Genomic DNA, 14,975 nt, shown 5'->3' with positions numbered 1-14,975 from the left:
GGTGTTTGAATCCATTCAGATTATTAGACTGATGCTCTAACCAGCTGAGCCAATTGACCATGTTATAATACCTTCCGAAGCCTCAGAATAATTCTACCAATCAAGGTTTTTTCATCTGGGGCGGAAGGGCAGACTGCCCCAAAAATTTTTGGCCTGTCCCATCTGATTACTTTTGGAGACAAATGATAATGTTTTTTGATTGCAGGAGCTAAAATAAAACTATTTAAATAAATTTATTCAGAGTTGATTAGCTTCCGCGCTGCTGCTACAAGTTTCAGTTTCACTGTTTTACCCATGTCATATTTTTTGGGTTTCTAAGTTTATCTTCACTATTTTCAAACCTAAAACCTTTTCCATTGCTGAACTAGTTGATATCAGTATCAAAATTACATTTGTAGCAGAGCTAGTATTTATTTTGGCCTTGTCGAATGATTTCATGGAAACAAAGGTGATCTGTTATAAATGGGCACATCACACTTACAAGTAACTCTCGGTAATGACAGTTTGTTAACTATCTAAAGGGTTATATAATACTGAATTTTTTGAAATTGGTTTGGAAGGCGTGAGACAACCCCACATTTTTGCCTCAGCCTAAAATTTTTCTTTTGTGATTATAATTCTTTTTGAAAACCCTGGTGCCCATCTATATTCGCTGTGCTTTGTGACAGATAAAGCAAATTGATGAATAGACAGACAGACAATAGCCAATAATGATGCAGATATGTGAGTGACAGCTGATCTATGTCAGCACTAGAAGATTTAAAATTGTGGTTGTTTTACCTCTTTTTCGCCAAAATAGTCAGTATGATAACGTTGACGACTGTTTACTCGTATCTGGTGGAAAGTATTCTCAACTCTCCAGTTGTGCTTGTTTGAAGTTGTCCTTGTTTTGAAGTTTTTTAAAAACTTTTTGAGTTCCAATTTAAAGATAATTTTTAGTATACTTCAAATTTGTTTGAAAACTAAATAAATCAGCACTACGCCGATCATTCCTATCATTCTACTATAGTTCCTGCTGGACCTACAGAGCTGTCTGTAGACACTAGGAGTAGCACAACAGCACTATTAACATGGAAAGCTCCGATATGGACAGATGGTGACCATCCAATCATAAGTTATCAGGTAATAACCTCATTAATGAATTGCCTTTATTGATATCTCCTTTGATTTTTTCTGCAAATGTAACCAATATTATTCAAGGAGGTATATTTCACAGCTGTTGTTTCTGTTTGCATTTTCGATGACCATTTTTGGCAGAGGAATACAATGGCAAATAAATTAATCCGTCAATCCAGCAAGCAATAAAGTGCAAAAACCTTCACATGCGGATAGCACATTTTCAACTTTCTGTATGACTTTTTTATTATATATGTAAGTGTATCTGCAAACCAAAACATCTACATACCATAATGATGTCTACGATAAATCAGAATCATCATACTCATATATTCCATATTGTCGTATCATTTTCAAAATACCAACAACTCTAAGTATTAGCCGATTTTAATGATTTGCAGTATTGTCTGCCCTCAAATTTGAAAATTTTTAAATCCATCAAATAATATTATTCCGTAGCGTATTTCCATGTTTAATAAATGTGTACATTGACAAAATATTTTCTGTCAAATGTTGCTGTTAGAAGAATTTGTTAGCTTAAGTATATAATATAAGCACAATCATAACTTGAAGTTTTCATTTCAGCTGCTTGAAAATATAGCTATTAGTAAATGTCACATGTTTTTTTATATTACGGAACAAATTCTCAAATTTTGCATTTAACAACTCGAAAAATGACAAATAATCTATATGTAAATCTCAAAGTTTGCAAGAGTGTGATTCGGTTTGTCCAGCTATAACTATTGAAATTTTGGAATGGAGAATCCGTAGCACAAAAGATTTGATCTCAGAACCTCCCGTTTTCCAGACAATACACTAAACCAGCGAGCTACACAAGATTCATAGATTCTTTGAGTTATATATGTCGCCATGTCGATAAAAAATGTCATTTTATGTTTGCTCTCACAGCTCTTATTAGTAAGTTTAGCAATAGGTTACTAACTTACTCAATTTAGCCATTGGCAATGTGCCAGGCTAATGACAAGTGGCAGGCAACTGCATAACCTGTCACTGTTTATAAGATGATTTTTAATACCCGTGCAATGCTGGACCATCCGCTAGTTTTATATACAAAAGAGTTGGATAGCTCTCAAGTTTCGTATTGTCTTAGTTTCAAAAAGACTCACATATCCGTAGTCATTCACAGGATATTCTGAATGGTAAGATGTTATAGAAACCTGGATCAACAAGTTTTCCTCCATATTTTTTATGATCTTTGGTATAATAAACATTCTTAAAAAAAGACTATTTTTAGACAAGTCATTTAAGTGTGAGTTTTTCCTTTTCCGACTGGGTCAACCATATGCAATGACATTTGTTAAACATATTGTGCATACTTTCTACTAACAGCCATGGGATTAATCTATCATAAGCTTGATAAATTGATCTAGCCTTTTTAGTGATGGCCTTGACCTTTTTATCTTGTAGGTATTTCCCATTATGATTCTAGTCTACATATTTCTTTACTTTTTGATGTTTCATTTTTCATTATTATTGTGTACCAATAATTAGTTCATTCTTATCTGCTGTATATATACACAACTAATGTATACATAGCCTATGTGTTACATTATATATGTATTCACATTGTGTCGCAGGTGAAATGTGACATTCTCAACAACACATACAATCCTTCAGAGACAAGATATCATCTTCCTTTTATTAAAACAATTCTACTCTCAATAACTCTCACATCACTCAACCCTCAAGTACAGTACAGATGCTTTGTACGGGCTGTTTTATCACAGGGATATGGAAAATCATCCATACCTATCACTTTCTGGACTAAACCAGCAGGTAAGCTTGTAGTTAGCTGTGTCAGTTATGCACCTGCTGATAAGATATATTAGCTGCTTTGGTGCTATAGTTTCTAGTTTAAGAGACTGATTGGAGACTGATAGAGAAAAGTTTAGATTAGGAAATGCTATTTTTAAGTAATCACGGTTTTTGTTTTAGAAGTTGAGTGAGTTTCTCCAAAGAGCTGGTAGTTAATGAAAAGCTAGTAATCTTACCTCTACCAAAAGTTACTTAGAATATGTGTATTCATTGTACCACCTCATAAATAGAGTTAAATTGTTTACTTTTCTTTTGAACCAGTTGATGTTATCTAGCCAAGCCAGTCTGATTGACCTGTTTAAGCAGAAAAATTTGCTGCTCAGTTTATCACATGATGGCCAGTATTACCGCACAAAATAAGTTACATCTATCTGTTGAAATTTTCTGATCTGAAAACACAAAAGTGATTTAGAGCGTGCACTGATTTACATACTTCAATTATTGTTGTTAGTTCTTCAGATCCGTGTAAAAATACTATACACAGAGCTCTCACATATTTTATCAGGTGTAGGGACATTTTATAATTTTAGCAATTGAGTGGAGCTTCTCTGAGCAAAAGCCAGTAGTTAATGACACACTAGTAACTCTAACCCTACCAACACAACCTCCTACTCTCAACCGCCAATCACCTCCAGGATATGAGAGTTTGTTAATAGCCGTGCAGAAGAAATCCAGGGTAAATAGGGAGCTGAGCAGTGCTGACATAGAGACCAATGAGGACTACTACATTACAGCAGAGTTACCCGTTTCAAGCTTGTCCAATATATTCACAATAGGAGACAAAAATACATATGGCAGCTACGTAAACAAGCCTTTACAGTCTGGCAACTATGCATTTTATATTGGATTAAAACCAGTTACTGAAGATGTAGTTGATTTTACTACGTCTCCCTACTGGCAGATTGAAATAGGTGGGTATTTACCTTTGGTATAGGTAACTATATGCAATACTGTGCTATCGACAGTCAGCAGCAGTGTGCACAAATGCGTTACAGCTGCATCGACTATTCCTTACAGTTTCTAGAACTTTTCTTGTATAAGTCTTTAAGAGGTTTGCATCAAGAGAATAGATCTTACAGAAGCCAGTTTTTGCTTTAGATGTAAACAAGTGTCATTATTAAGTTGTTATCATTTGTTGTTAATTTTTAGTGGCTCCACCTGCAAATTCATTTCAAAATGCAGTTTTCATTGGAGGCACCGGCGGAGGTCTTGCCATTATTCTACTTATTGCTGTCATTCTAGTTGTTTTGCTTCTCTGGAAGCGCTCAAGGTAGGTTGATTAATCTGATATAAAATGATAAGTTTTCTCTACTCTTCATTTGATATTCATTTTTGAGATGTATACCAGTTTTCACATGCTGTGGTAATACTTGTTTACATGCTACATTAGACCACCCTACTGCCTCTGCTTCGGTCAAAAATGAATTGTGAACTATTGGTGTTGCCATGTATCTGATTATGATGGTATTACACAGTAGGCACTATATGTCAGCGCTGCTGTACATAAACATGATGTGCATGTGATGTTGGCAAAATGTATGATGCATTCAAACTATAATGCAACCTTCCTTAACATCAACCTATTATTATTATTATATTGATTTAATCAACTAGCTGCAATTTAATCAAACTTTTGCTGTTTTATATTATATTAGGAAAGGAAGTGAAAAAGCAGTTGGGGCGCAACATACTGGTCTAGAAATGAGCTCTGCCAATGGTAAGTGCTGAGTTTCTATTATTACCTGTTGTTACCTGTTATTTATAAAATTAGTTTCACTGAAAATTCTTTGTCATTTGTCTTTTGTTTATTTATTTATTTCTGGCAATGATGCAGTATCTGACAGAGTAAATAGCTATCATAATTTGTGGTAACTCAGAGTTTTCTGCACTTTTGTAATGGTAAAGCAATCTATAAGACCTGTATAACCTGTGTGAAGGGTTACTCTTTTGTTTGTTCAAAATTCAGAGTATTAATCAACTCTTAGGCTTGTATAGAGTTATTATTTTTAGTCAAGTTGGCGCACAAATGTGTGTTAGCAGCCTTCAATCATAGCCTTTATGTGAAATATCACTTGCCAAAATAACTCTCTGGATAGATCTGTATTGTGAATACAGAAACACTCAACACCAATTAGCTGTAAAACAAAGCAATTATATATTATTTTGAACAATTTATTTTTGAGCTCTCAAAGAATTTTCATGAGGATGATATAGCAGATGACCACTTTGATATATGGAACTTAGACTGTTTATTGATTGTACTGTTTACAGCTATGAGGCGGTCCCGTCATATTGAAGAAGAAGCTGCTGAACCTCTACTTCATACTAAGAAGGATAAGAATCTCTATGCCAATGTTGGTTTAGGGACTCCCAATACAACTCCTATCCGTGTCTCTGTACTTCACCTGATGGTTCAGCAGGCTAAGGAAGACAACCCTGATTCCCCGTTTAAGGATGAATATTCAGTAAGCCGGAGGGGGGACTTTTATACAATGTTTTCAAATATACCGCAACATGATAGTAAGGATTAATTGATACCTGCCATGTTAATGTCAGATTTTATATGTCGCTTCAAATGTACTTGAGGTTCACAGATGAGTGTAACTCAAAATTATTCCTATCTAGACAACAAAAGAACATATTAAATACATTTACTATACCCTTCTAATGCCAATTTAACTCAGCAGCTTATAGTCAAGTCTGATCGAAGACATTTTTGTTACAAAAAGAGTTTTGCCTATTTGATATTTATAGGTCATTCTTAAGTTGTTTTTTTATCAGAAGTATGGGATTAACACAGGATTTTTTCTTTTAGCAAATAGGCCATCCAAAGGTGGCCTGTAACGATGGAAAAAAGACTGAGAATGTGAAAAAGAATCGATTTAAAGACATAATGGCACGTGAGTCCATATTTCTCCATATCCTCTTCGATTACTAAACATGTATATGCGTGACATCATATAGCATTGCGTGAACCCATGATCTTTGTCACCATGGCTTTCCCCGCTGTGTGTATCATACTTTATGTTACTTCTCATCTTGAACCTAGAAAAGTCCCAACTTAGAAAAGTCCCAACTTATCAGTCCCATCTCTTTATATACCCACGTCTTTATTTGTGTGTCAGAATAATCATAGCACTAATGTAAAGGATCTTGTGTGACCCTTCACTCCTCCACATTAAAAGAACCAGCCACTTCGAATTGTCATAAGCACATATATTCAACTCATATAATAATAAAATATAATGTAGAGTATGGTACAATCAACACAACAGTCTGGCTTGAGTGCTCCTTAGATAGTGCCAGGAGTGAGGATCTTGCAAGTCTCCTTAAGCCTACCCCTCTGGCTCGGATGGGGCTGGCTAGTCACCTTTCCTCTGGCCGATTTGTGGCTGGTTGGGCTTTCTCTCGGTTTGGCCTTCTTTCGGTTTGGCTGGACCAAAGTCGAGGGTTGGTTGGAGTTCATTATACTGGTCCAAGTTGAAGGCCGACTGGCATCCGTTATACTAGCATTCGTTACTTTTCATTCCATGCTTCTCAAGTACAATTACATATCAGCCTATCGGCATATCGAGGCCTTATGTTGCACAGAAAATCTCTGTGGCATTAGGCTCACCAACTTGTGTTCACTTCAAACCTCATAGCGAATAATCTCTAAAGTTCTGTAAGAACAATTTGTGTAGCCACAGCTAGCCTACAAGTTACAAATTGATATGTAGCACAATTTATTTTTATGTTTACTTTTAATGGTTTTGGAGCTGCATAGCCAATAATATCCAGGTTCCATTCTCTCTACACAGTTTCCAAATATGGGATACCTTGAGACTTTTGTTGTCTAAAGAAAAATGAAAAAGTTGCATGTCTTGTATTTTGCACCCTGGTATTGTTGTTAAATAAGTGTGATCCCTATGTGCCACCTGTCATGATTGTGTGGAGACTATTGAGTAGCCTTGGATACTTTGATGTAGAACGAGACAATGTTTTCCGATGCAATGCTTGTGTGCTTTTTATTTCAAATGTCTGCTTGAGCTTTCATGTTTGTTGAACAACTGGTTTGCCATTCTTTTCCTCTCACTACCTTCATTCTGTAGCACGCAGTTCAACCTTTACACAATGTTATTTCACAGCTCAGAGATCTTTTACAGCACCTTAATAAATACTGCAGGTAGTTACACATTACTGTAAAACAAAAGCTGTATTTAAAATTAAATTGATATGTTTTCTTTGTTACTTCACCTTAGAAATATGCAAACAGAGTTTTTCTCAATGATATCTGACTTTAGAGTTAAATATTCTGTGTACTCTATTCTAAATTAAACTTGGTCAAGTTTTAACGAATTATATATCTTTTTTGCTAATTACATGTTTTTACGCCATACTTTTTTACTAATTTATTTTCACTTAAGACATTGTAAAAATTCCAGAATTTTCAAACTTTGTATGTTGGAATTATTGCTGGTATGGAACCACATACATGTATTTGCTCATATTTTACATCTTATGCTGGATTCTTCATATGTTGGAGTCTTCATATGTTGGAGACTTCATATGTTGAGGTAATCATTAGTAAAGGTTGGACTGTATATATATATATATATATATATATATATATATATATATATATATATATATATACAGTGAAACATGGATAACTCGCCCTCGGATATAGCGAACACATGGTTAACTCGACTGGATTTGCTTGGTCCGTTCCCACGCAATGATAAATGGCTCTATATAACTCGAATTCAACACTGTTATAACGAACTGTTTTTTGCCCAACGGCTACCGAAACGGTTGCTATCGCTTTAGAAAATCACTTTATTCCAAGCCATAGAGGTAAACCTCAACTTTTCGTAATTCATAAGCGTCGTTATTACCTCCATCGGCAAAATATTTTTGTCAACGACTGTTCTAAAGGTTTGGTGAAATTTTATTTATACTGCTATACGATGAATAGAACGGGCTAGCCGGGTCACGGGCGCAAGGATTTTTGCCACGCACATACAAAACAAAAACAGCATGTTGTTTTTGTTTTGTATTTTCGTGGCAAAAGTCTTTGAGTGCGTGACCCGGCTAGCCCGTGATGAATAGTTTTCCGACGATGATTCCGTGTTGAATTAACGTCGGAATGTTGAATGTTTAAAACGTCTTAAAAATTGTTGAAATCAAACGTATACTTTGTCTTAGCTAAAAAAAAACTATTCATCGTTTGACCTAAACACAAAATACGTGTGTACATTCAATAAGTATCCATTCAAAAAGCGTGAGTGATATACAATGTACCGTGAAACCTCGTAAAACTTTTAATTGAACTGCCTCGGAGTGTTGCTCTTAACGAATCCCAGGTAAAGTAAGGTAATCTTTCCATAAACTTCAAGAAAGATCGGCAAAATTGATCGTGGGTAAAACGCTCAAAAGAAAAAGATATCTTTTCTTTGAGCATTTCAGCAACGATCAAGTTTTGCCAATGTCAATCTAAAAACGTCCTGGCAATAACATCACCTCAAACAACAAACCAATCTCAAGTGATAGAAAAATCTCTATACTTTTTGATAAAAACGTTTTAAACTTTACATTAGAAGCATTTAATTTGAAACAAGCCATTTGTGCTTTTGATTTATATTATAGTTTGTATATGTTCATGTATCTACTAATAAATAAGTAAATACATGGACTTGTGACAGTGCTCTGATAACTTGAACACTCTGATAATTCGAACACTTTTGCTCGGTCCCTTGAAGTTTGAGTTATCCGAGTTTTACTGTATATATATATATATATATATATATATATATATATATATATATATATATATATATATATATATATATATATATATATATGTATATGTATATATGTACTTGGGCATTCCATAATACTGAGCTAAAATTCTATAAGAACTCTTTTCATATTTACCTTCTCTATTTGTTTTGAAGTGTTTAGTTATTCAGGACGCTACATGAATCTCTGACATGGTAAAACACCGTTTTACTGCCATGTGTTACAGCTGACGCTACAAGAGTAAAACTGACTATAACCAATGACTCAGACACAGATTATATCAACGCTAACTACATTCAGGTATCATGGCTGACTATCCTTATATGGCCAGCTTTTCTAATCCCTTATTAGTGATGGGCAGATAGCTCATATAATCTCATAGATTGGTTTTTATGCCTTTACTGAGCTTCACAGGTGAAGGGAGACGAGCACACTCCCACACACTGCTAATCAAGCATACTAGTCTGCTAAAGCAAACTATCTAGATTTATTCTATGGCATTTCCTAGCAGACTACCTTGTAGAACTGTTGGTTTTTTTGAAAACTGATACAAGTAATTGTGGGTTCGTAAAAATCTAATATAACTACAAAGTAGTATGAACCTTGCCAAAATGTATCATTGCAGTTTTTTTTAAACCACCAAACCTATGTAAGACATGCGGAAAGCTTAAGAAGTCTGTAATATTTTTGCTCTACAATAGTATGATATAAAAACTGTACCATGATAGTTTCTGTACTTTTACTGTAACCTTACAGAAACTGTTTAATTCCTTACACAGTTTTCCATACTCGTTGATTCTGCTTCATCCGTTGCTACTAAAAACCTGCCATTATATCAGATTTCATGATCTGCTGATAGAAGCGTTTTTGATTATCAATGTTTAATATTATATCCTATGCCTTGTCATCAAAACCTCTAAAGTTACATTATCATCTCCTCATGAACTGTAAAGAGAAACAGTGAAAGTGAAACATTATAATTTTAGTATATTGCTGTAGTTATTTTTATTTATAAGTCTTCTAATGGGACCCTTGATGAAACATTGACATATTTCCTCTGGAGTTGCACCCTCCTAGCATTAGAGATGACATAATTTCAAGATTTGCTTTAATGTATGTCATAGTTTTCTGCTAACTTAAAGCTATCAACCATCTCTATATGATTGCAGGATGCCAAGAAGAGAAATAAATTCATAGCATGCCAAGGTACCCTATCAATTCTAAGCAATATAATTCTTTCTCATATACATTTGCACATATGTCACACATATCATATTTGACATTTTAACTCTTATAAAGCATTCTCATGTGTTTAATAATATGATATTGACGCGAATTAATTTTACAGTCAAACCCTCATTTTCGACCATAATACATTCCAGAAGCCTGTTTGCATTGGTGTCCATATACTATTATATTGTTACCAATGAGCTAATATAGTTCTAGCCACTATTGTATTGGTGTCCATATACTATTATATTGTTACCAATGAGCTAATATAGTGCTAGCCACTATTGTATTGGTGTCCATATACTATTATATTGTTACCAATGAGCTAATGTAGTGCTAGTCACTATTGTATTAATACAGATATAGTGTTTTTTCTATCCATGTGCTGTCGTAATGCTGCTCACTCTCTATTATTCTGTTATTTAAAGAGCAGGATATGCAGTCAATGACATTTCTCTCTCGCTATATTTAGTGATTGTGTATACACATTTGTCAAACACTTGAATTTGTATATTGCTCAATGTTTCAGAAGCTTGTTTATGTACTTAACTTTAGTAGTTGTTCCTCTTGCATGTATTGGCTGCTCTGGTTATCTTACCAGGTCCAATTGACCAGACTATTGAAGACATGTGGAGGATGATTCATGATACCAATTCTTCCACTATTGTTATGTTGACGAATCCAGTGGAGGCCAACAGGGTAAGAGACAAGACCTTCAGAATATACTTTAACTAGATGAATACCTGACATCATACGGGTAATAAAACAAGTTTTTGCACAGAAAATTAATTTTTATTTAACATACAGCATTTGCCATACTAACGTTTATATGAAGGCATTGGAGCTGGCCGACACCTACTATTGTCATTTCCACACCACCATCAAATAAACAAATGGCGCCTTACGCATTTTTTAGAGTGGCTTCTTCAGTAGGCATATCAACCCCCAGAAATCTATACAACTTGTAATATCTGTAAGATTTGGTTGTTGTATATGAAGTTTATTATAGTAAAATAGAAATCCTTTAAAATTTTGTATAATGAAAAAGGTGTTTTGCGCAGTTCAAAAAATATACAGAAAAAATAAGACAATGGTAAATATGTTTAAATGTGAAACAATCAGCAGGCAATGGATAGATCATGTTTTTTCTACTACAATGATTGCAATAAAAATATTTGATACTGAATAAAAATCATGAATATGCTGAATTAATAGTAATAATCAGTAGGTAGAAGTGTGCGAATAAAAATGATTACTGTTGCTGTAGAAGCTATCCAATAAAACTTTGAATGTAGCGATACTGGTACAAATGTAAAAATGAGGTATCGAAATAAAATACATCACTGAAGCATGTGAGGGTAACCGATGTTCTTGGTGTGGCCGAGTGAAGAGATAATGTAAATCACAATTTCGTGGAATTTGAAAAAAATTGTGTGAAAGAATACATAAAACAAATTCTATTATGGGCTTTTATGATGAACTAGCGTAAAGAACTCGATACTCGTCTGTTACAGAAAGGAAGTTGTGCTTGTTATTGTACTATATCCATATTAGATTAAAAATGGCAATACTTATACAAACAACCATGTTTTACATGAAACGGCAATATTTATACAAACAACCATGTTTTAAATGAAACGGCAATATTTATACAAACAACCATGTTTTAAATGAAATGGCAATATTCATACAAACAACCATGTTTTAAATGACACGGCAATATTTATACAAACAACCATGTTTTAAATGAAATGGCAATATTTATACAAACAACCATGTTTTAAATGAAATGGCAATATTTATACAAACAACCATGTTTTAAATGAAATGGCAATATGTATACAAACAACCATGTTTCAAATGAAACGGCAATATTCATACAAACAACCATGTTTTAAATGAAACTGATTAAATATAGTTATAAAGAAAACTAGTTTTAATTAAAATAAATAAATTATGTAAAAGCTGTAAATAAAGAAGAGGCAAAGTTTTGTTCGTAATCAATGATTGTGGCACTCAAGCTAAGATCCAGGAGTGCTGGTATTTTTGCGAGCGCTACACAAGTATGCGTCCAAATAATTTGTGGTACAGCAACCTGGAAGCTCCAAGTTCAAATCCTTGTGATGGTCATTTTAAGTTCCTAAGACTTTATGGCTACAGCTTGACAGATGAACGACAGATAAACACTGATATTTATATATGAATATCTTGATAAAAAGTGAAATAAAACTAAATGAGTGTTTTTTCATAAGTTTTGCTTTGCTTTAGTTTAGAGACAACTTGTGTCAAGCCATTGAAAGTAGTTGAGTAATATGTTTCTTCTTTCTGGAATAGGTCAAATGCTCTATCTACTATCCAGAGGGAGAGGTTTCTTGTGAAGTATTTGGGAGGTTTGAGGTGAGGCTGGTGGAGGAATATTGGTTTGCTGAGTACACCATCAGAAAACTCGAATACACTTTTGGAGAAGTAGGTGCCACCTGTCCATTACCCTACTTTATCTTAACTCTGTGTCTCCTAATGTGTTTGGTCGTTCAGTGTTTGCGCTTATGTAAAATCTAGCCTAATAATGAATTCCTGATATATCGTTCTCTTCTTATCCCTGCGGAGCCCCTTGTGTTAAATTTAACACATCAAACTTGTTGAAATCATAAGTGGCTTTCATATGCACCAATTTGCTAATTCTTTATTATCCCTTAAAGCCCAATGTGTTATCTTTACCACAAAAGTCAAAAAGTTTGATTGGCTGGTTGCTAATGGTGGTTTCCTGTCGATTCCCATGTGGCTTCAAACTGTATGGCATGCATGGTGTAAAATAGCTTGATATGTGCCAAATTTTGGAAGGTTACAAGGTTAGTAAAATTTAAACAATTATGGAATTACACAAACAGAACAGTCAATTATTGCATTATTGCCAACAGATTAGTGGCAAATATTGGAAAAACACAGTTATTCAATTCAGTATATTTGTGTGTTAAAATAACACAATGGGTCTCAGTGGAATGTCATTGTCATTGAGTTGTGAACAGGATTTTTTTTAGAAATGTAATAATAGTGCTTTACTTGTAATAGTAAATGGCCACAAACTAGTTGATTATAGAAATTAATTTTTTTTGAACTAAACCACAAATGAGCCTCAAATATTTATACCCACAACATCGTGACACTACGCTTTTTCGACAACCGGGCTGTTTTATGCTTTCTACCATGACTAAAATCGAGCATCTTACTGAAGCAATACGCTGGGACAAGAAAATAAAACAACACATGCCTGTATCAATGCCAGCAATCATCAAAAACTAAAATAATAATATGGGAGGAGTGGATTAGCTTGATTTCTTTTGGGAAGGCATATATTTCTCATGATATTACAGAGGTGGTACACGTACATTTTCTGGAATTTTGTAGCCGTTGCTATCGTTCACTATATTCACACCGCTTTATACTTTTAGCCCATCAAGAATGTTATTGTAATCACATCCCTCACAATATATCAAACCCGATTTTCAAATTCCTGTCTAAATCTCACACAATCTTCTTCCTGTGCAGGCCATCACAGGGTGGATTACCAACAAGCCATTTTTGGAACCAACTCCCTAATACTATTAAAAGCATAGAGAAGGTGACCAGTTTCAAGAGAGAACTTAGCTTTTAACAAGTGAATGAAACCTAATTACCCATAAAAGTTGACCCTGATTACATGATGACGACAATCTCAACGCCACGACTAGCTATGCTAATGCGTATTATGGGGTTCATCACTCTTCCAGCTTTTTTCTTTTGTTCAACTAATTTTGTTGATGAAGAAGTAGGTGCCACCTGTCCATTACCCTACTACATCTTAACTCTGTGTCTCCTAGTGTGTTTGGTCGTTCAGTGTTTGCGCTTATGTAAATTCTAGCCTAGTAATGAATTCCTGATATATTCTTCTCTTCTCATAGAGCCGAGTATATATTGAAATATTTACCTTCTTACAAGCAGCAATAATAATTCCTGTGAAACTCTTTTATCGTTACTACTTTTTGCACAAAATATGTTCAATGAAATGTTTTTAAAATAAAAATATAGGTAATCGCCTAGGAGTGAGAATGAGACTTCTACGTTGATATATCTAGTTAATTTAGGGTAGCAGGTTGTCTGCTGCTAAAAGATTAATAATCGCACAAGGGTGAAAACTGCTTTAATTTATGTCTATCTCAAGTGTCTCTGCCAAGGTTTCTATTTACGCTATATTCTGTTTGTCATTCTAACCTTTATCATTGTTTCATTATGAATTACAGCAACTGCTTTTTAGAAGTGACAAATTAATTAGCGGTGATGCCTTGTTTTTACATAATAAGATTAAAAGAGAAATTAGATGAATATATAGGTGTATAATGATAACAGTACAGCCATTTTCACCTTTTACAACTACTGTAGTTATATAGAGCTACAGTTTGGGATTTTTTATTCTGGTTGCAAGTTCAAACAGGTAAACTTTTCATTTTGTAAATACCTTCTAAAGAAAATGGCTCACTGCGACAATATTCATTGAGTGCTTGCATGAAGTTTTAAGATTGTATAATTATGCACAATGAATATTATTACAACAAAACATTGAAAAGGTAGGTACAACTGCTTCCAAACTAATCAAATTGAGCTAAATATATTCAGGTGACGGTTACAACAAGCGAAGTCTAAAGGTCTAAAAAAGGTCTTAAGTTCTAGAAAATGACAGAAGATCAGCAGCGTACAGATCATGCTTTTCTCAAAGCAAAATACATTCAACAAGTTGTTTTGGTGTACAACAGCCTAACATGCTGAGCAATTATGTCTTTAGAGAACAAGGGCAGTCCGACTTTTTCACTTTACCGCATGGCCTGATCATGGAGTTCCAACCACTGCTGGGTTACTGGACTTCAGGCACAGAGTCAAACAAGAAAGGGCTATTAATGCAGGTCCTACAATAGTACACTGCAGGTTAGTATGAGTACTAGTATTTTACTAGTCATATCCATCCTCAATATCTTTCTGTT

The 14,975-nt window shown here is 34.3% G+C and overlaps 1 protein-coding gene across 1 annotated transcript in view; it reads left to right on the top strand.

Annotated features, from left to right (window-relative positions):
* Positions 1-14,975, top strand: part of LOC137390019 (receptor-type tyrosine-protein phosphatase F-like) — a 40,916-nt gene that overhangs the window by 12,564 nt on the left and 13,377 nt on the right. Inside the window, exons 8-19 of the mRNA XM_068076246.1 lie at positions 1,010-1,122; positions 2,715-2,913; positions 3,483-3,863; positions 4,102-4,222; positions 4,608-4,669; positions 5,224-5,417; positions 5,768-5,852; positions 8,960-9,033; positions 9,903-9,939; positions 10,565-10,662; positions 12,298-12,429; positions 14,780-14,919. Of these exons, the coding sequence (XP_067932347.1) occupies positions 1,010-1,122; positions 2,715-2,913; positions 3,483-3,863; positions 4,102-4,222; positions 4,608-4,669; positions 5,224-5,417; positions 5,768-5,852; positions 8,960-9,033; positions 9,903-9,939; positions 10,565-10,662; positions 12,298-12,429; positions 14,780-14,919 (1,636 nt within the window). The remainder of the gene's footprint in view (positions 1-1,009; positions 1,123-2,714; positions 2,914-3,482; positions 3,864-4,101; positions 4,223-4,607; positions 4,670-5,223; positions 5,418-5,767; positions 5,853-8,959; positions 9,034-9,902; positions 9,940-10,564; positions 10,663-12,297; positions 12,430-14,779; positions 14,920-14,975) is intronic.

This window comes from Watersipora subatra, chromosome 1 (assembly GCF_963576615.1).
Source record: "Watersipora subatra chromosome 1, tzWatSuba1.1, whole genome shotgun sequence".
NCBI classification, from domain to species: domain Eukaryota; kingdom Metazoa; phylum Bryozoa; class Gymnolaemata; order Cheilostomatida; family Watersiporidae; genus Watersipora; species Watersipora subatra.
Note: the sequence above shows the minus strand (reverse complement) of the source record. Positions and strands in the feature narration are given on the sequence as shown.